The 25,532-nt window shown below is 36.6% G+C and overlaps 1 protein-coding gene across 1 annotated transcript in view; it reads left to right on the forward strand.

The window, feature by feature from the left end:
- Window positions 1–11,729, forward strand: part of LOC131029573 (uncharacterized) — a 79,529-nt gene extending 67,800 nt beyond the window's left edge. Inside the window, exons 6-7 of the mRNA XM_057960081.2 lie at window positions 10,013–10,063; window positions 11,086–11,729. Coding sequence (XP_057816064.1) covers window positions 10,013–10,063; window positions 11,086–11,289 — 255 coding nt within the window. The 3' untranslated portion in view covers window positions 11,290–11,729. The remainder of the gene's footprint in view (window positions 1–10,012; window positions 10,064–11,085) is intronic.
- Window positions 11,730–25,532: the final 13,803 nt, after the last annotated feature.

Genomic DNA, 25,532 nt, shown 5'->3' on the forward strand with positions numbered 1-25,532 from the left:
TACCAAACCAGAAGTCTTACTAATAAGTTGTATCTTAAAAGATGGTTATATTCTTAAAAAATGAAGGATGGTGATTTTGTTGCAAATCATTTGAATGCTTTAAATTTGGTTTTTAGTCAGCTTGTTTTTGTATGTGTTTACATTAGAAGAGGAAGATAAATGCATCTTATTACTTTGTTCTTTACTTGAATCTTAGGAAAATCTAATTGTTGCTATTAGGGGTAGTGGTGTAGAGCCAAATATGGATAGCCTCATTGCTACCCTTCTCTTAGAAGAAAGTCCATGAATGTTGGCTCCGAAGATGCCTTGCATATGTGGAGGTGGTCCAAAGAGAAAGGAGGTCCTAAAGGGGACAAGAAGGATTAGTTAAAAGGACTTTCTAAAATCCTTGGGAAAAGCAGAGGGAGCATGTGAAGAAGTTAGAACAAGAAAAAGAGTGCGAATTTCTCCACAAATTTTTTTTCAGATGACGATGATAAGGATGCTTTGTTAGTTTCAGCTAACATTATTAGTAATAATGCTTGGCTTATTTATTCAGATTGCTCGTATCATGTGCCTCCTCAGAAGGAGTGGTTTTCTACATATTCAACTTATGACGGAGGAGAAGTTTTATTTGGTGATAACAACACTAAGTAGATAGTTCGTAAGGGAAAGATAAAGTTGTGTTTTAGTGATGAAAGAGTTAAAACTCTTGATGATGTTTTGTATATTCTAGGACTTGCAAAAAATTTACCTTTTGTACCTAAGTTGAATGATTCCTGAAATGCATGTGACATTTGAGAGTTCCGGTTGCAGGTTAGTAAGAGGGAATTTGGTGGTTGCTAAAAGATCTTGAATTGGGACTTTGCTTAGGCTTAATGCCTCCACTTTTTTGTAATTTTGCCAATATGACCAACATTGAAAATGCATGTATGTTGTGGCACCATAGATTGGGTCACATAAGTGAAAAAGGTCTTAGGACTATTCTTAATAAAAAGTTGGTTGATGGTCTTTTTGATTTTGTTTTTGGTAAAAATGAATTTTGTGAGCATTGTGTGTTTGGAAAACAAAATAGATCACCATTTGTTGTTGGAACTAATAAAGCAAAGATGTTATTAGAGATCATTCATTTGGATGTGTTTGGACTAGTGGATGTTGGTTCTTTTGGAAAATCTCGATATCATGTTACTTCATTGATGATGTCTCAAGATACACTTGGATTTATTTTATGCACATTAAATTTGAGGTTTCCACTAATTATAAAAATTTAAAGCTTTGCGGAGAAACAAGCAAATTATAAGGGTATTAAGATTTGACAATGGCGGTGAATATTGTTCTAGGGAATTTGATGAGTTCTGTAAGCATGGAGGTATTTTCGATAGAAGACTATTCAAATTTCATACAACCCAACAAAATGGGGTAGCTGAAAGAATGAACTGAACCTTACTGGAAACTTCTAGGAGTATGTTGAGTGGTGTGAAGCTCAATAGATGCTTTTGGGCAAAAGCTATTAGTACTAGTTGTTATTTGATTAATAGATCTCCTTGTTCAGCTCTTGTTGATAAAACTCCTTATGAAGTGTGGATAGATGGAAAACGTTTTGTTTCATAGTTAAGGGTCTTTGGTTGTGAGGCTTATGTTCAGATGCCTCAAGAAAAAGTGATCTAAACTAGATCTAAAAGCTCAAAAATGCATCTTCATTGGTTACAATGAGAATGTAAAAGGTTATAAGCTCGAAATTCTTGAACTCATAAAATGATTTATTCTAGAGATGTGCTTTTCGAGGAGTTCAAAGCTTATTCAGTTGAAGAACAACCAAAGGAGAAAGAAAAGACTAAAATATTGCACTTCAAGACAAAATTAGAAAAGCAAGAAGATGAACATGTGAAAGAACAATCAGATGGATTAGAGGATGGAGACAAAGAAGAGGGTTTAGATAGTTTAAATGATGTGCAAGATGAACGTACAAAAGAAGATGCAACACCCATTGCTCCCACATTGAGAAGGTCCACAAGACAACGAATTATAGTGTATTTGTTTTGTTAAGTACTAATGATGAACCTAGATCATGTGAAAGAACAATCAGATGGATTAGAGGATGGAGACGGAGAAGAGGATTTAGATAGTTTAAATGATGTGCAAGATGAACATACAAAAGAAGATGTAACACCCATCGCTCCCACATTGACAAGGTCCACAAGACAACGAATTATAGTGTATTTGTTTTGTTAAGTACTAATTATGAACCTAGATCATGTAGGGAGGTTCTCTTTGGGGGATAACAAGTCTTGAATGCAAGCCATGCAGGAGGAGATGATGGCTTTGAATAGTTTATTACTTGGGATCTTGTTATTTTGTCTAAAGAAAGAAAGTCCACTGGATGCAAATGGGTATTTGAAAAGAAATTTGGTGTAGATAGTTAGTTAGAGTGGTTACTGGTTGCCAAGGGTTACTCCTAGAGAGAGGGAGTTGATTTTGGTGAAATTTTCTCTCTTGATGTTTAGTTATCTTCTATTAGATCCTTTCTATCCATTGTTGCCGCTTGTGATTTTGAAATTGAGCAAATGGATGTTAAAATTGCTTTCTTGCATGGGGATATTGAGGAGATTTGTATGCGATAGCCTATTGGTTTTGTTGTGAATGGAAAAGAACACTTGGTTTGCAGGTTAAAATGGTCATTGTATGATCTAAAATTGTCACCTAGGATGTGGTACTAGAAGTTTGATGCCTTTGCATTGATGTTGGGTTTTGTTAGGAGTGAGGCTGATCATTGTGTTGATATTAAGATTATTGATTATTGTCTTGTATGTTGATGACATGTTTATAGTAATAGCAAGCTGATGATTAAGGAGCTCAAGATTTAACTTTTTGACATATTTGATATGGACTTGGGGGCTGCTAAATATATTTTTGGGATGGAGATCAATAAGGATCAAGTATACAAAAAAAAATTGGTTATGTCAGAGGAAGTATGTTGATACCATGTTTTGAAGATTTGATATGTAAGACCTTAAGCTTGTAAGAATTCCATTGCCGGTTGGTACTAAACTTAGTTTAGACATGTGTCCTAATTCTGATAATGATTTTGGAGAAATGCCTAAGGTTTCTTTTGATTGTGCTATTGGTAGTTTGATGTATGTAATGGTTTGCACTAGACTGGATATTGCTCAAATGGTAAGAGTTTTGAGCAGGTTTATGTCTATCCTTGGTAGATAGCATTGGACTTTTGTTAAAAATGTGTTTAGATATTTCTGAGGAACTTCTAATTATAGGCTGGTTTATCATGATACTGATGATTTGGTTAAGTCATTGAATGTATAGGGTTTTGTTGATGCAATTTGGGCATGTGACTTGGATAACTGAAGACCCACTAGTGGCTATGTTTTTTCTCTGTTTGGAGGTGTAGTTTGTTGGATAGTAAAGGACAGCCTACAGTTGCTTTGTCCACATCAAAAGAAGAGCATGTGGTTGCTAGACATGCCTCTAAGGAGGCGGTATGGTCATAGAGACTTGGTATAGGTATTTGTTTTAATTGTAGGATTGTGAGGATTGGAAGTGACAGTTATAGTGTCATATGTTTGGCCAAAAGTTATATGTATCATGCTTGTATGAAGCATGTTGATGTTTTATTATCACTTTGTGTAAGAAATGGTTGAGAGTGGTAGGGTCTTGTTAGAGAAAGTTGACACCTAGGATAATGTTGCAGATTCTCTCAAGAAGTCATTAACCACGTATAAGTTCTCTTGGTGCAAGAAGACTAGGATAAGGTGATATTAACTATGCTATCCTAAGTGATTTTCATGTTTCTCCATGATCCTTGGAAGGTGTACCTGGACACCTAAGGACATGAGGGATACAAATATTTAATATTTACTTATAAATATTTTTGATTGGATTCATGTAGGTGGATTTAGTCATCAATGGCAGTTACAAAGCTTAATGGCAAAATATTCCTTCTAGGTGCTCATTTTGGAGATGGGACCCACTTAGATTTGCATGTTTGTGCATGTTGCATATGTTTTGTATGTTATCTTGAGTGGGGCGCCAAGGTTTGCATATTGTGCATGTTAGTTGTCGAAGCCTTTGGTGAGTAATGGAGCAATGGCAGTTGACCAACTCTAATTGGCTGTGGGTTGTGTGCCCATATGAAGGCCATGTGATCATTAATTATTTTTTACTAAGTTTAGAGGATTTCCTAGGAGTGGGACAAATGGATTTTGAAGGGTGGTTTATTCCTCTTGTTTTAATATAGTAAAAGATAAGTTGTTCTAAAGGTTGTTGAAGTAACAAAGTTTGTTGGAATTCCAAGAGAGAAGTTGTATTGATGTAAACTCATTTGAAGTTTGATACAAGCTTTGAATCTTTTTGGGTGTGGTGTTGTTTTTTTCTAAGTTACCGGTTCGGGTTCGAAGAACCCGGTACGCCGGTACGGCAAAATTTTGAAAAGGGGTTTGGGTTTGTTTGGGTTCGTTAGTACAAAACATGTAAATTATATATATATGCAGCGTATAAGCATGAATTAAGATTAGCATGTCACATAGCATCATATAAACAACAAAACCAACATAAACTTGTAATCATAGCATCATGATCATACCATAACAGCATCATATACATCAAGTTTAATATCAAAATGATAAAATATTCAAGTATCATTGTTTCAACTTTCAACAATTTAAAGTTTGATCATCAAATGGATTCTCTAATGGGGGTTTGGGGCAACGCCCCCAACGGGGTCAAGGGGCCCCGCCCCTTGCGGGGGTCTGGGGGCAGTGCCCCCAGTGGGGTCAAGGGGCAGAGCCCCTTGCGGGGTCGAGGGGCAGTGCCCCTCGCAGGGTCCCGGGGCAGCATGGCGTGCATCAATTTTCTGCTTTTTTAAGACGTCAGGAAGAAGGCAAAAGAAGTCAAAATTCTGATCAAGGTGCATTCTCCCATACGGGAATTGTGTTTTCTGACTTGTTCTTTTGTACAGACTTGTGCTTCTCTCTTGGTTGTACGATGCATAGGTGTGTGGCTTGAGACATAGGGTCATTTTAATTTTTTATGTGGTGGAATTCAAAAAAAAAAAAAATTTGCAAAAAAAAAATCCATTTTTGGGCTGTCAGACCTATGGGTTTGACTTGGGTCCTCTTGGGTTCGACCCTGGGTCCTCTTGGGTTCGCCCTGGTTCGAACCAGGCCTGTGAACCACTAACCCTGTCCGAACCACAGGTGAACCGGACCCGAACCCCGAACCTGGACCGTACCGGACCAGTACTGGGGGGCTAGGGGGCCGAACCCAGTAACTCGGGTTTTTTTGAAAGGGCTTGTCCTTGTAAATTTTGTGTCACTTGTGTTCAATATCAGATTTGGTATGAATCTTGAGGGCAAAATGAAGAATGATTCCAATGTTACATTGAAATGAATGTATGAATATGTTGCAAATGCATATTCATACATTCATTTCATAGCTGCAAATGTATATTCATACATTCACTTCAATGTAACACTGGAATCATTCTTCATTTTGCCCTCAAGATTCAACATCAAATTTTAAATTTTGTTTTCAAATCTGTTAAAATAGGCTAAAACTAGGTGCTTATTGAATTTATTTTCATTTTCATTTTGTGAAATGTAGTGTCACAATGAGCTCTCATGACATGAGTGAGGATGAGATAGAAATGGAATATTATCTAAATCCAATCAAAAGATTTAATTCTTTTCACAAATCAGCACAAAATTTATTTTGATCTCGAATATTGGGGGCAAACTGCCCAAGTTTTTATTATTCAGTGAAAATTTGCATAGAAATATAAATTATTTGTTTAACCCTTTTAGCAGGCAAACTGTAAAACTCTAAGGAATAAGGCCTGCTATATACATTGCCATCAATTTTACCAGTAGCACCAGACAACAGAGGTCCAGTAAATATGATAGTCTATTTGATTTGCAAATATCACGACCTGCACATATTGCTGCACTAAAGTATGACAATCAATTCCAAGTTTGCAACAGCTTTCCATATCAATTAATCACTAATAAATTGATTCTGAAATCCAAGGACTCCAACACACAGGGCAGCAATAACAGTTTGCAATTAATTGGCTGATTGCTGCACTAAATCTGCAATTAAGGTGATATAAGAGTCACTGGAACCCTGCAAATAAGGTTCTGTTTAAGCTGCCTAACACCTGTAAATAAGGTGCTGTATGAACTGCCTAAACCTTTCCACAATGGTGCTAATAGAAGCCGCCCAATAAATCTGCTGTTCCACAAGTTTGGAGCCTTTCTAATTTTCTAGAAGCTTAAGTCAACTTTGAACAAGTGGTCTCTACAGAATTACAGTTTGGCCATATGCAAGCAGCCTTCAAAATGCTCCGATCATTGGCCCTATGCAAGCAGCCATATAAGAGATAGCTCAGAATAATTTCACTGTGAATTTCGTTTGCCTGTCAATACGAAGCTCCAGTGCATCTCTGAATGAAATCACCCCAGGTCTGAATCAAGTGTTTTTGTCCACTAATCTAGTGGTGGAAATTAGGGGGTTTCCATCCTTTGATCTCCTCAATGACAAGGGTATTTGTCCCTGGATTGTGTGTTGAATGCAAAGCTCAGACAATAAGTATAGACCGGAGAATAATCAACATGCCTTCCTTTGATCGTTTGCCTTGCTTATATAAACACTTTGGCTCCTCTTTTCTTCCTCTAAAAGATGCCTTTTCAATTCTCCATTTATTCTTTTAATATCTTTGGCAAAAATAAATAATACCTCACTTTTAATATCAATAGTATCAAGCATCAATTTGTCTCATATCAGGATCTCTACTTTAGATGGACTGTTTTTATTGCAGATTTATCTGGAGGTATATCCAAGAACCCATTTACCAAGGGAAGATTCAGCGAAGTTCTTTGCCTTGTGGTAGCTAAATTGGCTCTATAATGGAATAAGGATGGTTCATGGTGCATTTGTATTAACTAAAATGCTCTCAAATTGATCACCTTTAGAGAACATATATCCTCTTTACTCATTTTGATGATTTATTGAATCACCTCCAATATGCACAATATTTCACAATTATTGACATGAAATGTGGTTAACACCAAGTCATAGATAAAGGAAGGCTTGCATGAGTGGTTGGTATACCGTTTGGTATAATCAACACCCAAACTTCAGGCATCTTATAAATGGCATATTAGGAAATCCACATTCAAAATAAGTTTTGGGAAGAGCAGATGTCCATGTTTAAAAGGTCACATGCTATGCAATCACATATCACAAGCCAACTTAAGCAAGTGTACAGATTTAATACTTAAGCTACATTATCGAAAGTATCAAAATCATCACAGACTATCTTGTTCCTTGCAGTTTCATAGATTGCAAAGGCTTGCAAATTTATATCGTTTCCTTGTGCTGGGCTTCTCACAGCTCATGTCAGATGAAACAGATTATTCTTGTTGGGACATCATTCCAATGAACTATTGAACAACGATGTACAGTTGAAGAGATCAAAGTATAACTTTGTTTTGCACCTGTCGTTGCAATGCTTGATATTGATAAACCCTTTAAAATCAAGATCAAAACATCTGACTACATGGTGCAGTTGTCACATACTATAAATGCCATGTTACATACCACTCTGAAACATTCAATGATATATTTTAGAGGTATTCCATTTATGAGAAAGAACTGTGCCATCATTCATCTGTGAGGATGCTGTCCCTTAGTTAAGGAGAATGCCATTCAATCTGATCACGAGCACAATTCATTCATATATCAAGCTAAAGAATGTGAGACATATGAAGAAGATTAAATCTCAACTTGACACAGCATTTAATCTTTGTTAAAACTTTTGGAATTATTGTCATACAGATTGTTTATATAGTCGCGTGCAATCCTTTATTCAATTCTTCACACCTCAAAGACAATATCTGAACTAGACCGATAGGTTTCATGACCCTGATCAGGTCATGATGAATACCATAACAGTATTCACTGTCATTGATGAGAGTTTAAGAACACAGTCATTATTATGTGAACATGTTGAATAGTGACCAAACAGGGAGTATGTATGACAAACCAAGTCATTATTATACTATGTTGAGCTTTGGACAGCAAATAGTATTAAAGTAATTAATATCATAATGCAACGATCACAATATATATTTGCGGTGATCTTCCATCAAGATGGCGAGTTCCCTTCATAAAGAATGGTGATTAATCTTCAATAAACAGCAACTTATGATAATGTGGAGATCTTATTAATGATAGCGATTTGTTTAAAAGATGAAAGTCAGTGATTTGTATTTACCAACAAAGACAGCAAACAATTTAAGGAGATAACCATTCAGAAAACAGCAATGAGAATAATTAATAGTTAGTATAAATAAAACACTAAATCAGCAATTAATATACTGAAAAGATGGCTGACTTTTCTAATGATACAAAGCAGCCATTGTAGTCAAAGGTGGCAGTTTGTTTAACAAAAGGTAATTACATATGGCAGCAAAGAGACGCGACCTGTTTTGGGATGTGTCCATCTGATTGAAGGGTGACGACCATAAGGAAATTGTCTCTCTTTAGGAAGCTATAAGATCATATTGAGAATGGGAATAAAAAAGGGGGTAAAAAGCAAGAGATCTGCAGTCTCACTGTTAATAAATTAGACAGCAGTTGACATACTGGTCGATATTTTGGTATGAAGTATAATGCAGGGCATTCTAATTGACTGAATTGTTATATATCTTCCATTTGTTAGGAAGTAGAATATTACATAGATAACATATTGCTACTGTTATATATATTTCTATATATTGTTATTCTTGCTATGATTTTGCCTATGCATAATAGAATAGACATAATGATTCCCTTAAAGTTCTCATCCAATTGGCCATCCCATTTTGGAGGAGAGAAAGTGCTTATGAGGAATGCAAGTAGCTAGGAAGCCATTCTAGTAGAGATGCCCCGAGTGGGGCTGGGAGGCCGAATGACTGTGGTCATTCCATGCTCTTGGGCTGGATGGAATGGCTCGAGGCGCCTTGTATGGGTAGAACCTTTAAGGAATCCAACATGTATATTATAATGATTAAGACAATGTCTCTAACCATAGTAGGAATGATCGATTTTATATCTAACATGATTGAGGCCTCTCAATTGGGATCTAATTGGTAAATGATATCTGTATTTCATTCCTTATTATACTTGGGATTGTGATTTTAGGGCCAAAACTAGGGCATCGGAAAAGGGGACATTACAGTAGGGATACACAGTATTGCTTCTTATGTTCAACATTATAATCATATGTATTATTAAACCCTGACTAAAGAGAATAGAAGAGCTGTTGTTTCTATACCTTGTTTCCAATCAATTTGTAATGGCACTTCCATTCCTTATCATATTTAACTGCATGTCCATTCACAACCTGTAGGTTTAATAGATCAGTCAGTTAGCTAGTCATGAAATTCCTCGATGCAACTTTTGGTGTTGGATATGCATTGGTGTGGATTGTTCTTTTTGTGTTATTATGTGCACAAGTGAAAGCTGTATAGATATTAAGTTGGGCATATGCTGCTGGTTGTTGGGTGGTATATCTTGTATACAAACTCCAATACTATCCCTTTATAGTAACAGTACAAGAAAGCTTCTGTTAAACTGAAGGTCATGTATGCTACAGGAGGGAAACATACATGTAAAAGAAAGTGAAGGCATATGCCATGGAAATTTTTTTATTCCTATTCTAAATACATATTTGCATTAAAGCATGATGATGTACAAGCCGTTAGAATGTTGGGAGAGTTACTTTTTGTAGTCAGAGTGTGTGTTGTATTTCTGTAGTTTTTTCACTGAATTGTATCCTGTATTTCCACCTTGATTTGGTTTCTTTGTAAGCAACAGGGACATCATGGTTTTTGGTGCATGTTGGGTCTGAATTCAAAACACTGATAAAAATTCATCAATGCTTGTGGTTTTCTATTAATTCTTTGCTAGATAATGATTTTGTTGTAATTGTAACTTTCAATACAAATGATTATTTTTGTTGTCATTTGATTGATTGCAGAGGGAGGTCTGTCGGCTTGTCCCATCCATTGGAGATGACAATAGTAAAGGGGTACAAATACTTTCTCACATTAAATATGTGCATTCATTACAATGTTCAGTCTTTACCTCTATGTTTCTTTTTCTCAATCAAATTCTTTAAGGCCTAGATGTTTGTTTTTGGATTGAAAAGATGTGAACAATTTAACACATTGAAATGGATTCAAGGTCTGCACGTTAGTTTTATCTGCTTGTATTTTACAGTTCTTAATAGCAGAATATATAATTCTAATTTCTGTAGGCACTATCTCGGAAATGCTATGTAATATAGCCTTTAGGTGAAAACAGGTTCACACTTGAATAATTATTTAGAATTCCTTTCTGTAGCTGTTAGGAATCTCTAACATTAGGTTTAACTCGAAAAAGATCTGTGCAGTAATCTTCAGTGAATATCTTAAAATTGAACCTTTTCGAGAGAATTTGAAGAGAATTATCTTGATTAGTTGTCTATTTGTGATGTGTGCAATATAACTGACAAGAAAGTCTTGATGACATTGTATGGTAACATAGCCTGCATGTGAAAATGTTTATGAACATAATAACATGCAGTACCTGCTTGTGACAGAGCAGATAATATATAAAGATGTATAGTATTCAGAACTTGTCATTGAGTTCATTTACAAGATTCTTCTAATAATTTGTAGCCTCCTTTTGCTTTCTATTGGACCTAATCATTTGTTACTGTGCACTTGGAAAGCTGAAATAAAAAGATTTTTGTTTTTAGTGAACTGTTATCAAAGCATTGAACTGTAACAAGTCATTCTCTGTTGGCAATTATAGGAATTGGTTTGTTCTCATTTGCTATGTTGGTGGCAAACGGTGGTTAGCAATACATGTATTCTATATAAACAATGGATATCTAATGTATGTGCTCCCATATAAAGCAATATTAGTATGCATTCTTCAGATCTTCTGTGCTGTTTGAAGAAAGGAAATTATTAAAGTCCAGATATTCAGTTGACCTATGAGTTTTCTGGGAATTAATGTCTGCCAGTTCTGATAAGGAATTGTGTATTTGTGGAGTTTTTTTTGCAGTTTCAAGAATTTATCACATATTTGAAGCAGCGGGAATGTGCTGGAGTTGTGAAAATTCCTGAGGGAAAATCGATTTGGTCACGGATACTCTTTATTCTGCCATATTCTGTTGAGGCATGTGAAATGTTGGCAATCACACCTTTCCATAACGAAAATCTGATTGGCTTGCTGCTGGCCAAGGAAACAAGTTTTGATTGGATATGATGTAACATGGACTTTGTAATGGCTGTTGGAAAAATACAGCTAAATATTATGTACTGCCCAACTTTCTGTTAACTATGTATATACCTTGGTTTTTAAGTTCAGTGTAGCCATGAGGTGAGGGACTATTATAAATTTCTTATTACTAGGGGATGTTCTTCCCTCCATTCTAGTAGAATTATCAAGTGCTTTGCATCTCTCTATCTGAAGATATCAGAGAACGGTGAAACTTAACTTTTAGAGCACCTAAATACAGCGCCCTCATGTAGAGCTCAACTCGGAATAACAATTTCATTGCCTCTGATCCAGCTAACATTTTTATTTGTTTGCTAGAGGTTTACACTAAGCGTGTTTCCATTATTTCTTGCAATTAACTAGTGCAAGATTTTGTAATATTGGTCTTATTTTCTAAGGTGTCATAAGAAGAATTCTCATTTATATTCTCCTCGGTGTTTAGTTGATTTGGTTTGATTTCTTGTCAAATTATTGTATTAAACAATGCAGTTTTCCTTTAAATTTTAAAACTGATTTTGTGTGGTGTTTTAAAACTGCGCTTAGAATTTCTTGGTGTTTCCTCTCTATTTGAATATTTCTCTATGGCTGAATTCTGCATATACATAAAAAAGAATCAAATTTGCCTGGATCTCGCATTCCCTTAAAACAAATAAGAAAAAAAGGATCTTCTAGGGAGGATCCTAATTCTTCAACAAATTTGAGCTTTTATAAAACATTTGGCCTTGATATTTAACCCAACGGAGGATATCTTGAGTGTAGTCCCTCTTTAGGTTCAATTGCCCCCTTTCACCCAACAAATATTGGTAAGATCACACATTAAAAGAAAGCTTCGTTGATATATCTAATATATCACGGTTTGGGGGCAGGAGAATATATCTTGATTGTAGTCCCTGTTTGGGTTCGATTGCCCCTTCTCGCCAAAAATTATTGGCAAGATACACATTTCAAAAGACAGCTACTTTGATATTCTAATATATCACAGTTTTGGGACAGGAGCATATTATCTTCCTTAGGGAGGACCCAAAACCTAGGAGTTATAATATACATCTGCAAATGTATCAACTTGGACCTGGATGAGCCACCTCTTGACAGAATAATTCTAGATTTGTACAAGATACAATGGGAACAACCTTTGGACTTTGAGAATATTACTCTCTATCATCAGATCTGTAACGAGCATGGTTGATTAATAGGACCCTGCTTGTCAATGCCAAATCAGCAATACACTGTTTTACTAAAACAAGCTACGAACAAGCTCCATATCCAACTTGCATGTAGTCCCATGTATATCATGTATAAGAAGGCCAAAACTAACACCAAATCACGAGAACAAATTCAATGAAGCATATGCCAGGAGAATTGAAGAGAACCAGCCTTAAATTCACTGGTACACAATAAATCCAAAGCAAAACAAAGAGGATGCATTTTGAATATGGAAAAAATGAAATTAAATCTCAACACCACAAAATCAGATGAAAGACAAGAAATTTATTTTCAAGGCCCAACCAAACCCCAAATGCCAAAGGCACGCAAAGGTGTAACTTGGCTACATCCTCCGCAAAACCAGGTAGGAAAGGGGACAATAAGAACCCAGCAGCACAAACAGAAATTTTGCAATATAATTAAGGAGCAACATGTTGGGATTGCAAATTATAGTGTTTAGGTTTGTGTCTTGCCTTTAAAATTCTAGAAAAACCCTAAGCCTTAGTGTTTAGTGCTCAAGTGTTTTAATTTGAAATTGACTTGTAATAGCTGGTGACTAAATCTCTTAAGACATGACTAAGGGATGTCTTGTTGTTGCCTTAACCAGCCCCATGCTTAGAATCTTTTGTTTTCTTGGTTGGCTCAAATTCTACAAGTCTTTTGTTCCTTTTAATCGTGCCCCTTGCACCCTCACATCATTCCTACTAATGTTTGTTTAGCCCTTGCAGGCACACGGGGTGAGTCCTTACGACCACCGTTATGTGTTTCATCTAAGCTTAAAGCATCCCCCAAGCCCCCACGAGGGCTACCCTAAAAATGCCTTAGCCCTTGTGGGTTGGTGGGGCGATATGCTAGATAATTGTTGCTACCTCGCGGTCCCACAATATTGGTTTAGTTAACAAGGACAATTTAGGAATGGTTTGAAATGAAGTCTTGAGTATATGGTGATAAACATGGGATAATATGAGGTAGCATGGTGATCATAAAGATGACAAAAGACCTCATAGCAGTCACAACAAGCGAGTACAATTAGGCTTAAAATCACATGTAAAATCCATGGATAAGGTGGTGGTAAAGATTAATCATACATAGTGATATGAAGACATGCATGGCACATGTCAAGGAAATAGCCATGCTTTGACAATTATTCCACAATCTATGCACCAAGTAAACACAAGTCATAGTCATGAAGGCATGAACATAAAACCTTGTTGACAGTCTACATCCATGTTCACCAAAGGTCTAAGATGGTAAATACAAAAACACAAATGGGTAATTGTAGTGCTATGATTGTCCTTGTGAAGGGCAATGCCAAGATGGAGGGTGACATAATGGTGGGATTTAATTCCCCGAATAATGGTTGTGGTGTATAGGGGTCAACTAGGTTTATACTTGAGCTAGACATTACATCATCAAATTTCCTCTGAATGGCTTAAATAATCACAATAAAATTGACCAGTTCTTCCATATTTGGAATAGTAATGCAAATGCCACCTGGAATGGTGACTCCAACCATTGCCCTCTCACAAGAAAGATCAAAATCCGGTAGATGGTCATTGCATAAAAGGATATTTTATCTTTGCAACCTACTATTATTGCTGTCCATACTCAAAGTTTGGGGCAACCATTTCTTGTACAAGGCAAGGTGATTGACATTGTAAACTGTAGAACACAATCTTACTATTGAGAGGGAGAGGGAGTGGGGGGTGAAGGGAGGTAGTGGGCAAGGAGAATTGTTACATCCCACTTGTGCCCTAGTTGTTTCTATGCTACATTTACGCCATGTTATTTGTGCCCTAGTTGTTTATGCTATATTTACGCAATGTTATTCGTGCCCTAGATGTTTCATGTTATTATTGAGTGATGTTATTTGTGCTCAGCACAATGAAATGATGATTCACAACTTTTACTTTGATGTTTTAATATTAAACATGATGAAATAAAAAATGTTTTACTTTTGTTAATGATATTGCGATGTCAAAGTTATGACATGTTTATAGGCTAATTTTTGAGTTGGCCAAGTGTGTGCAGGAGATCGTCGTCCTCTGAGAAGGGAGGGGAAGTATCGTTAGGTTGGGAGGAAATGTAAGAGGAACTCATGCCATCTGAAACCCTAACCGTGACTTTAGTTGAGTTGATGTGTTAACCTTGTTACCAATAACTAGTAAAAGTCAGGGAATCCTATTTTTGGCCCGAGCAGATGTTTAGGGTTTTGCTAATCCAGTCTCATAATTGGTTTTTTTAAATTATCATCATCATTATTATTATTTTATTAATACAATAATATATATATATATATATATATATATATATATATATATATATATATATATATATATATATATATATATATCGTTCAAAACAGTTCCTAAAAAAAAATTACATATACAACATAAAATATATATATAAAAAATATAATAAAAAAAAAAGATTCATGAAAGCACGGGGATGGGGGAGCCGAGCGCTCAACCCCACCCCCCGCCACCACTGTGGGTAACCACAGTGAGCGGCTCTATATATATATATATCTCTGTGTGTGTGTGTGTGTGTGTGTGTGTGTGTGAGCTTTTTTTTTTGATCGATGATAAGAGTTTATTATTATTATTAAAGATAAAAGATTTACATCCTTGCAAGCTAACAATCTATCCAAAACCACAAACCACCCACCCTCAAAAACCAATCGAGCAACTGACTAAAACCACTAGACAAACCACCCTACCAAAACCACTTAAACCATTGTTCTGAGCTCCAAAAAAAACGCTCAAAAAACCATTTTTTTGTCTATCTGAGCTATGAAAACATCAAAACAACCTACCATACTACACAGTTTGTGATGAAAGAAGAAAACCCAGGGTTTAACCCTAGGAAATGCAGTAGAAGTAACAAAATGTCTAAACATGTCTACCCATGGCAATCTCAAGCTTGAATGGCTGCCACTTTCCTCTTTCTTGTTTGTCTTGCACTGGATTCTACCAAGCCTGCTTGCTCCTTCGCCCTTTGCAGCTCAGCCTCCGCCTCCATTAGCTATACGAAACCTTCAATGCCTCCCATCCCCATCGAGCCACCTCTCTGCAACAGGGTTTGAAAGGGCCTTCCGGCCACCTTACAAAGGCAATGCACTTCTCAAACACTTCATGATTCACATTTTTGATTCCCTCCTGAACATCGAATCCAACACCAGGGACTGTCCATTCCAAGATTGACTCCATGCCATCCAAGTAGTCTGCATGTACAATTGCGGTCATGACTCCTCTCACAATCTCCATCGAGTCGGCCAAATCCAGCCTCCACACCATTACAAGGGAGTAGACATCCATGTTTGTTCGATACCTATGTCTTAAGTCACCAAACGAATCGCCCAAAATCAATTGCACATATTTAATCAACCTCTCATCCTTCCATACCATCTTCTTTCTGTCATAGAGCTGAGGAAAGGGCATAACTGTTTTATTGACTTAAGCATGAAATTCGCCTCAATTACTCTGCATTAGCACCACCTCACGCCTTCTTTCTTAGGCTCTTTCCTTCCACGTTTCCTCCACAAAAACATCGAGGAAGGAAAGTAAATGATTTCTCCCATCTACCAACTCACAAACACAATACATCCTTAATTGCACTATACTTATTCTGTAGTGTCACCCTAGAAAAGAGGCCATATGCCAAGGCCACTGCATTTAAGTTAGCAACAAGTGCGACCTCCTCAGTACCTCAAGCAATAAAAACTCATAAAGTCAGTTGCCAACTAAGCCGACCAAAGTACTTCCTCATCAGCTCTACCCCACCACCTCATTACAAAGGGGTCCAACTCACATGCCACATTGGACAAAAGGTCCGCCACCCCTTTCCTTGCTCTCCTAATATATGGAATTTGAAAATCTTGAAACGCATTTAACTTTGAGCAAATAATTGAAATGAATTTACTAATTCGTCAACATGGAGAGGAACCCTTCGAAATTGCTTCAACTATAATTTTAGAGTCTCTTTCTAAACATAACTTTTGAATTTTAAGGTCACCAGCCAACTCGACCACAAGTAGTACTGCTTGTGCCTTCACCTCATTGTTATTACCATCTTGCAATCTATGAGCTCCTTTAATTAAAACCTTTCCTTCCGCATCACAAGCCACACATCCGACACCTCAGATACCTAGGTTGCCTCTCAGAACCCCATAAAAATTTACTTTGACCCATCCTTGCTCCGACTTGACCCAAATACTATCTGAAATCCCTCCACCACTAGGATTGACCCTAGAAAAACCATGAACAGGCCTGGTATATGAACTTGTATGGTAGATGCATGCAATAAATATGTGTACGGATATATATATCCATTAACAACCTTCTAACGTAATGATATAGTTATAAAACTATATTGACCAATCTTTTTATTATGGTCTTTCTCTAATGCAATCTTCGGGTGCTAAGATTCATGTATGAATCTAATATGTTCCTTAAGCACCATTTATATACACTCATACTTATTGAGTGACGCCTAATTGAAAGATTATTACAATCTTAATGAAACCTGGCTTGGGTTTAAAAAGCCATTAGTTTGAGTGATTTGTTTAATGAATATAAAAGGTGATATATTATTATTTGGTTACCCTAGTTTAGTCGATAGACTTGTATTGAACCACCATAGTGGCAAGGCATAAAACTCGACATGCCTTTCATTTTGTTTTGAAATTCATTCAAATTGAAATGCATGGAACCACTTAATGGTGAATATAGTGAAGTCTTGTTTGCAATGTAGAAAAATAATTCCTTACACTTTTTGGAAAATGGTTTTACGTTTTGGAAAATAAAAAAAGAGTTGCTCTACATATTATAGTTTCCGAACTTTCTTTTAAGAAGCCTCTCAAAACAAGAATTTCAAGGGAAATTTCAAGTATAGCTGGAACTGTTGGTAAGAAGTATTCACTGTGGAAGCAAAGAAAGATCTACAGTGTAGAAAGGCTGTACAGAGAGCCATCGAATTAATTCTTCTCCAAAATATCAGGTCATGTTCTCAATTCTTGGAACAACTATGATATATTTTCTTTGCTTCACATGTTGGCATATTCAAATTGGAAGAATTCTGCGTATGGAATTTAGGAAGTTCTTTCCATTACTTTTAAAGAACTTCAACGATTGAAGACAATGCGAGGTATTTTTTTTTATCTGTCAAGCCATAGCTTAGAGCAAAGCTAAGCGCCTTTCATGAACCACCTTATTTAATAAGGTTTCTTTGTTTCAGTGGTTCTTTTAAGAAGATTAATGAGCTGGTTCGTTAAAGAATATATAGAAACTTATTGGAATTTTAAGTACGTAGTATGAGAACTTAACTATAAAGGAATTTCATATATATTCCAGCGCATGACTTCAAAAGTAATATTCTAGATATTCTGCTCTGTTCTTTTAGATAGGTTAGTATTGGCAAGATAGCCATGTGAGGTAGAGTTTAATAATTTGGAAAGATGGTCTGTTCCTTTAAAAGAATCTTTTGGAAACAATTACACTTCCGCATGAAGAAGACTAAATGGGCAACCACAATTATCTTATGCACTGTGTAAACATAAATGTTTATGTATGAACCAATACTCAGAGAAGAGTTAGCTTATTCACGAGCATAGTGCAATTTAGCTCAAATACTAAGGATAACTGAAGGATGGTCTCTCTTTAGTCTTCTTACATGTTTAAGTGTTTAAGCATATGCAGTATAAAGTTCTAGAGAAATTGAAAGAATTTTGTCTTATCTTTTATACAAACAACAAGCTGCGTATTTAAACTAATTCACGAATAAGGCTTTCAAACCTTAGGGTAAGGCAGAATACCGGCCTAAATATATATAATCAAGCTAAGGCCATTCAATAAAAAATATTGTTTATTATTTATTCATGTAACCAACATGTGTCGATATTGGTACTAGGAGTTGAAATAGTGGTCATTCTTTATCTAAGTTTTTTTTATTAAAAAAATAAAAATAAAAGTGAACCTATGTTTTGGAACCTTAAGTTGCAATCGAGTAGGGTGGAACTTGACTTTGCGCTTTGACTGCGACTATTTGAAAACCTTTGGCCAAGGTGACGCTCAATACAAGAGCGTCAGTCTGTTCATTAGTCTAGATATACACCCCAGTCAAAGGTCATACTAGTTAGTGGTATCCTTGATTGTACGACTGACTAGGGAACTATGTAGGATTATACACCAGTCTCAGATGGCATGAGTTTAACTTCCCGTTACCTCTTTGCAAACGGCCGGGCCAATCCAGTTGGATACGATATGGAGGATTAGTTAGTCCGTGGTTGGGCGAAAAAGCGCCTTGATGATACTTTCAGAGCTCTTCAAAATATATGGTTATGTTATATAAAGATTAGAATGAGCATCTGGAAAATGTAACCTCTAAACCTCTCTACTCTTTCAATTCGGAATGATAGAACTTTCATTTGTATCAATTATTTTGCTTGTAAAATAGTAATCTATTCAATTTCTAATGTTCTGTTTGCATTCAAGATTCTGTTAAGTGTAATATTATAATTGCAAAAAAAACAATTTCAAGTTTCTTTTTCTTTCTGTTCAAAAGTTGTAATTTATTTTGTGTAAATTTCTGCATGTTTCATATGGTATCAGAGCATCGGGTTCGACACTGAACCTAGGGCTCACCATAACAACAACAACTTAGGATAGATAACTGAAACTAAGCATTTTGATATCCCGGGCAGGAAGAGCTCATGACTGCTTCTGATAGTAGCTCTTAGATAGAGCTTTACATTATATATATTGTAAAAATAATTTTGGAATTTCTTAGTGTTACCTCATTATCTGTTTTGAACCAAATAATGTGCATTTAATTTTGTTTCCCTTTTTGGTTTAATCCATCTTTAATCATACCCCTTTTGTTCCTTATGTTTCGCCTTTTCTGTCCCATTGAACCTATCGGTTGAACCTGCGAATCGGTTCAAGGTTCAAGGTTCAATCAGTCCTCTTGCGTGGGTCGCAACTTTGTAATATTATTTAATGAGCAAGTGTGAATGTGTTAAGTCAGTCTTGAAATTTGAACCATTTGCAAATCGATTCAAGGTTCAAGATTCAAAATCTCCCTTTATGTTTGTTAAAGGTCTTTGCTCGTTCCCGGTGTTGTGTCGAGCCACAAGTTGAGAGTTCTTTGTTTTTCCTCGAGTTGAACTTGATCGATTGAACTCCTTGCAAGTTGGTTCAAAGTTCAAAAGTTCATTCTAAGTTTGGCCCCGAGGACATTATTAACACTAAAGGTGGCGCGACAAAAAGAATATTCTTAGCATCTTATAATTTAAAATTCTAAATTTGGAAAGAAATCATGAAAACATAATCCGTTTGTGCGGAGTTGATGTGTAATTAAGAAAGTTGTCAGGTTCCTATCAAATCATTGGTTATCTCACACGTTCGAATGAATCATTAAGAGGCGTTTGTAGCTGATACTCAGCTGTTTCCCGTTTCTTAACATGTGAATTCTTAAAATTGTTAGAGTAGTAGCTACTATTGTTGAAGGAGCCAAAGATGCCAAAGGTAATTTCAGCTCCATTCTTCCGAGGGTTTCACAAATTTCATGGTGGTAACAGGTGACTTTTGATAATTTCCCTCCGTTATGTTATTAGGTCAGAAGGTCAGTCAGTGTAGGAGAAATCTTTTGTTTTGGAATAGAATTCTGTCCTGTTTAGGAATTGTTTGATAAATGTAAAAGTGGCCACAATGAGGCCGACTCTTCCAAAACTTGGTCACGCATCATGCCTGGTTAGTATACTTCCACAGTTGAGCGACACCTCTTTGGCCCAAGCTGACTTGGGAGATTTCTTAGAGAGAGCTAAAAACCCTGGGGTAGGTTCAATGATGGAGAGGATAGTTAGAAGTGGCCTAATTGAAGCTGCTGCTTTTCCAACTGCTGCTCCTTGTCCAGATTTAGTAATAGCATGCATGAAGAGATATGATGCTGATAGCAGGTGCATTAGAACCAACAATGGTGAGCTGTTAGTGGAGATTAACAAAGAGACAATAATGGTTGCAATGGGAATCCCTCATAAGGATCCGTACGAAGACTGGTCAATTGGGACCTCATATGCATTTTTCTCTAAGAAGAAAAGCACATATCGAAGCGTTATTGCAAGGAATTGGCTTCTGAAGGTTCAAAAAGAGGGGTCTCGATTACCTGAACCTCTTACCAGAGAACATTTCATCACAAAGGTGTGAGATATTGTCATATTGTTAAACAGACTTAAAGGGAACTCACACTCTTTCTATTGGGAGGATTGGATGTACTTCTATATTCAGGTGTTATTAGCTGGTGAGAAATACCTTGACTGGGCTTAGGTTGTCGCTGAAAGGCTCCATGAGGGTTTGAGCAACTTTGTTGGAATGTCTAGCTTCTACATGTCCTCATATTTATTCTATATATTGGCTTGCACTAGAGACTTGCAAGGATTGCATAATGAGCCTTGGGTAGACGACATGAAGGTTTATGAGTATTACCCTTACCTGCAACAATAGAAATATGCAGAGCATTTCACTAGATGGAATGATGTTTTTGCAGGAAGGCTTGCCTTTGAGTTGCAAGGAGATATTAATAAAAGAATGTTAGCCGAAGCCATGGAGCTGATTAGCATATATGGAAGCTATTTCATTTAGTTTCCCAGATTTTCTTATATCCGAGTGGGTGGTTTTTAAGGTGAACCATTCAAACTACCCAGATATGCCTTTGACAGTTATGTGCTTATTGAAGTAAGCAGACAATTGACTCACATTGACAAAAGGTTAGGGACAAAGGGTAAATCCAGAGTTGTTTTCCAATTGAACTTGGTTATTACAGTTGTAAATCTGTATCTGATGCCTTGAAACTAGAATTAGAGTTCAAGAAAATGAATTTACAGCCTTACATTGCCAGGCGAAAGTTTGACAACAGGGGATATGTTGTACAAAATTTGAATGTGGATGACCATTTCTTCCATGAACCTCAGTTAGAAGATTATTGAGAAAATTGTGGCGATGAATTTGAAGTGAGGAGGAGATTATGGTCAAGGTTCACTTTACAACAGGTTATTACTATGAAGTTGCCCATTAATGTGTCTGGTGTACAAGAAGAAGACGAGGAAGATGTCTTGGATCCCGAATTCAATGAGAGGGTTCAAGGACAACCAATTCCTGAAATTGATTTGGATAGAAGAGAAGAAGAAAACATTCAAGACAAGTCCTTCAGTGTCATAAGAAGAACAAAAAAATGGCTAAGGGATCGATAGTTTAAAAAGGAGTCAATCTCAACTCCCCATGAATTAACAGTTGGTCCAATGTTACAACTCAGATTCCTACTTCCTCCTCTAACAAGATTGTTGATATTGCAGGTGACACAAGGCCAATTATTGGAGAGGTTCAATCCAGAAGATCAAAGAGGTCTCCACTGAGTTCTTTAGCAGTTCGAATTACTCGCTCAAGAATGAAAAAGAAGAATAGAGAACCAATGGTGAATCAAATTGTCATGGACTTGGATGCAGGTGAAGAAACTGAAGTGACAATGGATCAACAAGTGTTGAGTAACCCTCCAGTGCAGGATATGGATGTAGTTAAGGAACCTGAAGAAGATCCAAACCTAATGAGCACTATGACTATTGTCAACCCCCTGATGCTCAGACACCTCCGCTGCCTAAAGAAACTTCCAATACTTCCCGATGGCTAGGAGCTTCGATTGGGAAGAAACGCAACATTGTTCCTATTACAATTCCCATGGAGGATATGGTAAGCAAGTGCCTTGGGAAAATATATAAACCCAAGAAGCTCAAAGCACAGGCAATGATGGAAGTCGATGATGAAACAGGTCATTGGATAGCTGAAGTAGCTAAGCCCATCTCAGATAGAGATCCAGAAAAGGCCATTGAGGATGATTTTACTTTGGAGAAAATTGATCTGGGAGTTGCTTCAAGGGTTGTAGATGCTAAACATATGGAATCCTCCACAAAGAGGATGATATCCAAGTCTTGGAAAGATGAGAAGGACAAAAAGGAGCTGAAACAGGTTGTCACCCAGATGGCAGAGTACATCAACACCATACATCATCTGAGCCCTCAACCCCTGTCATAGATGACATTGTCCTTTGACCCCAAATCACCAGTGAATCAGAAACTGTTAGATCAAGTCTAGAGGAGCCACATGATAGCTGAAGTATTCGATGAGTGGCTTGATTCTATAGTACAATAGGGTACGAACTACATTGCCACCTTGGTCAAAGTATATGAGAACGCCATAACTGTGAGCAAAGAGTTAGAACTGGAAGCTATTGCATGGGAAAAGGAAATAACCAAATGGGTAGCGGTCTTGGCACATATGAATGATGTGTAGAAATTTGGCGTTATGAAATTTCTAACTGAGAAGCTTGTAGAAAACCTGGATGACAACATGCTACATGTGTCAAAAAATAATGTCGAATGGAGAAATTCTATTATTAAGAAAGGTCATGAAGAATCTGCCAAATTACTAAAAGGATTAAAGGAACTGATTGATACAATGCAGAAGGGTCTAAAATGCATTGATATACAACTCTTGAAGGAGGATGGACAGACAATTGAACCTGCGACAGATATAGCCAAGATCTTCAAAGAAATAGTACAACTTGTTAAAGAGACAAAGTCTCTAACCACAAATGACTTTTCTAAGGTGGCAAGGATAGAATCGATGCTAACAGTCTGCTTTGATCACTTGGAAGCACATAAAGCAAAAGTTATGCAGGTGAACATGGACAAGGAAGTTTGGAAGTAGCGCATCCTACACATTGGACTCTCGCACTATCAGGTTATCCTGAATTTCCCAACAGCGCATCTGGAATGGCGAAATGTGTGTAGTGCCGCAACAAAGTAGGACAAATCAACAACCACTTCTTCCACGATGGAGTCCTGACCGGCTTATGGATGAGCTGCCATCCTATTTACGACCTCTGTTTATTTAAGTTTTAGAAAGTTCAAAACAAACAATTTCTTTTAACTCTAGAGTAGAGTTTAAAAGTTTAGGGTTATTTTCAAACAAACTATTGGCTTGGGGGCTATAAATGTAATTTTAAGAAAGCTTTGTTTAAGGTCCGAAAAACTTTGATTTAGAGGAACAAACTTAATTTTCTTTGGATTTTTGGTTTAGATATTTCTGGTAATTGAATGAAATGATATTTTGATACGATCTTTCAAATCTGTGTGTTTGAAAGATTAGCAATCTCTGTTGGGATGTGTGCTTATGTGTGAAATATGCTATTTCCTTATCAGTTCTTTCTTAGTTTGTGAATTCATTGATTTTCTTCTTTTAAAAGGTGTTTCATTGTTGTTTAAATGGTTCCGATCCCCCTTGTCCTGTGAGGCATGAGAGAGAATCGATCAACATTTATGCTACTTTGAGTATTTTGGGTGGAATAAGTTGTATATTGAATGGATATGTGCAGGAGTAAAGTCTGTGAGCTTTACACTTATAAATAAATATTTTGTAGTATTCTTTTGTGTTGATAAATGAATGCTAAAGCCTTTCTCGCTTTCTGGTGAAAAGTGTGTTTGTTTTAGAGTTATTTGCATAAAAAATTATTGAAAATCTTATGAGGAGCTGCACTCTTATGCAGAGGATGAACCTAAATTCGATTCACCCAATTGTTGGTTCATTTTCTTTTTCATGAAGGGTATGCACGGGTCAACATTTTAAAGAATATATTAAAATTGAAGAAATGGCCAATCTGTTAACCAACACTTAGCATTAATAAATAAATCAAGTTTGGGTTGTGTAAAATCTATGCTTCAGTTTCATGCTTATAATTGATGAAATTAGATAGAAACTAAAACTGAATATTTCTGGAAACAATAGGTTAATAAAAAACATTAGTATGTCTCAAAACCAGGAAGGTGGAGGAGAATCCAGAACCCCAGAAACTCCAATTGATAAGTTAGACAGACTTATCTGTATGGTAGAAAACACTCAAGATAGACTCCAAGTTTTGGAGCAGAGGAGAGGTAGTCATACCGAAACCCACAGTGAAAATTATGAGTCTTAGTCTAGAGATAGGAATACACACTCGTAAGAGTGGGTTCTAGGGAACTCAATCCCACAACCATAACCAAAAATATAAACAGATAGTGGGAGCCATATCTGATGACATGAAAAAGGTAAAGCCTCCTTACTATGATGGGTCCAAAGGAGGACATGCCATTGAAGCATGGTTTACTAGCATGGAGAAAAACTTTGAAATTAGGGACTATACAAAAAACATGAGGGCTGTTTGGGGAGCTTATCAACTAACCAGAGAGGTTGCCGGTTGGTGGAAAAAACAAGAAGACCAAACTCGGTCTAAGATCGGACAACAAAACCTAGAATAAGTTTGTGGAATTTTTTAGGAAAAGATGGTTGCCTTAGCTATTCTTGAAGCAATAATTGATAGATTTCCAGGACTTGAGACAAGGGGAACTCTCTATCCATGTTTACTGGGAAAAGTTCACCCGCTTATTAAAATATGTACCTCATTTTCAAGTAGACAAGAAATACAAAATCAAGAAATTTATCATGGGCCTGAATAACCGAATAGGAGGTTCAGTGGATGTCCTAGCTCCAACAACTATGGATGAAGCCTATGAAAAGGCTGTCAGGCAGGAACAAAAACTTTGCAAGGACGATTCAATAAGAGACACAAACAAAAAGAAGAGCAATTGGACACAATCTTCTCAGACCTTTAAGAGGAAATAGGATAAGTATGGATCAAACAATAAGAACAATAAAGGTTACAAAGGAGGCCAACAAGATTACTGGGGAGTTTGAAAGGGGTTTAATAAACCTAGAAGAGACAGTGGGGGAAACAACAATAAAATAGAAAAGAAAAGACTGCGAAGGGGTTTTTATACTTGTGGTGGTGAACGCTAAGCCGACTAGTGCCCAACTAAACAAAAAGGAGAGAAACACCATAGGAATCCACTACCATCTCAACAGACAACTTTCTAGTAGAGAATTCATGCAACAATTGATATAATCGACAAGCAGAGTATCAGTTTACTCTAGTGGAAACCCCAGGTA

Source organism: Cryptomeria japonica, chromosome 3 (genome assembly GCF_030272615.1).
Source record: "Cryptomeria japonica chromosome 3, Sugi_1.0, whole genome shotgun sequence".
Taxonomy (NCBI): Eukaryota; Viridiplantae; Streptophyta; class Pinopsida; order Cupressales; family Cupressaceae; genus Cryptomeria; species Cryptomeria japonica.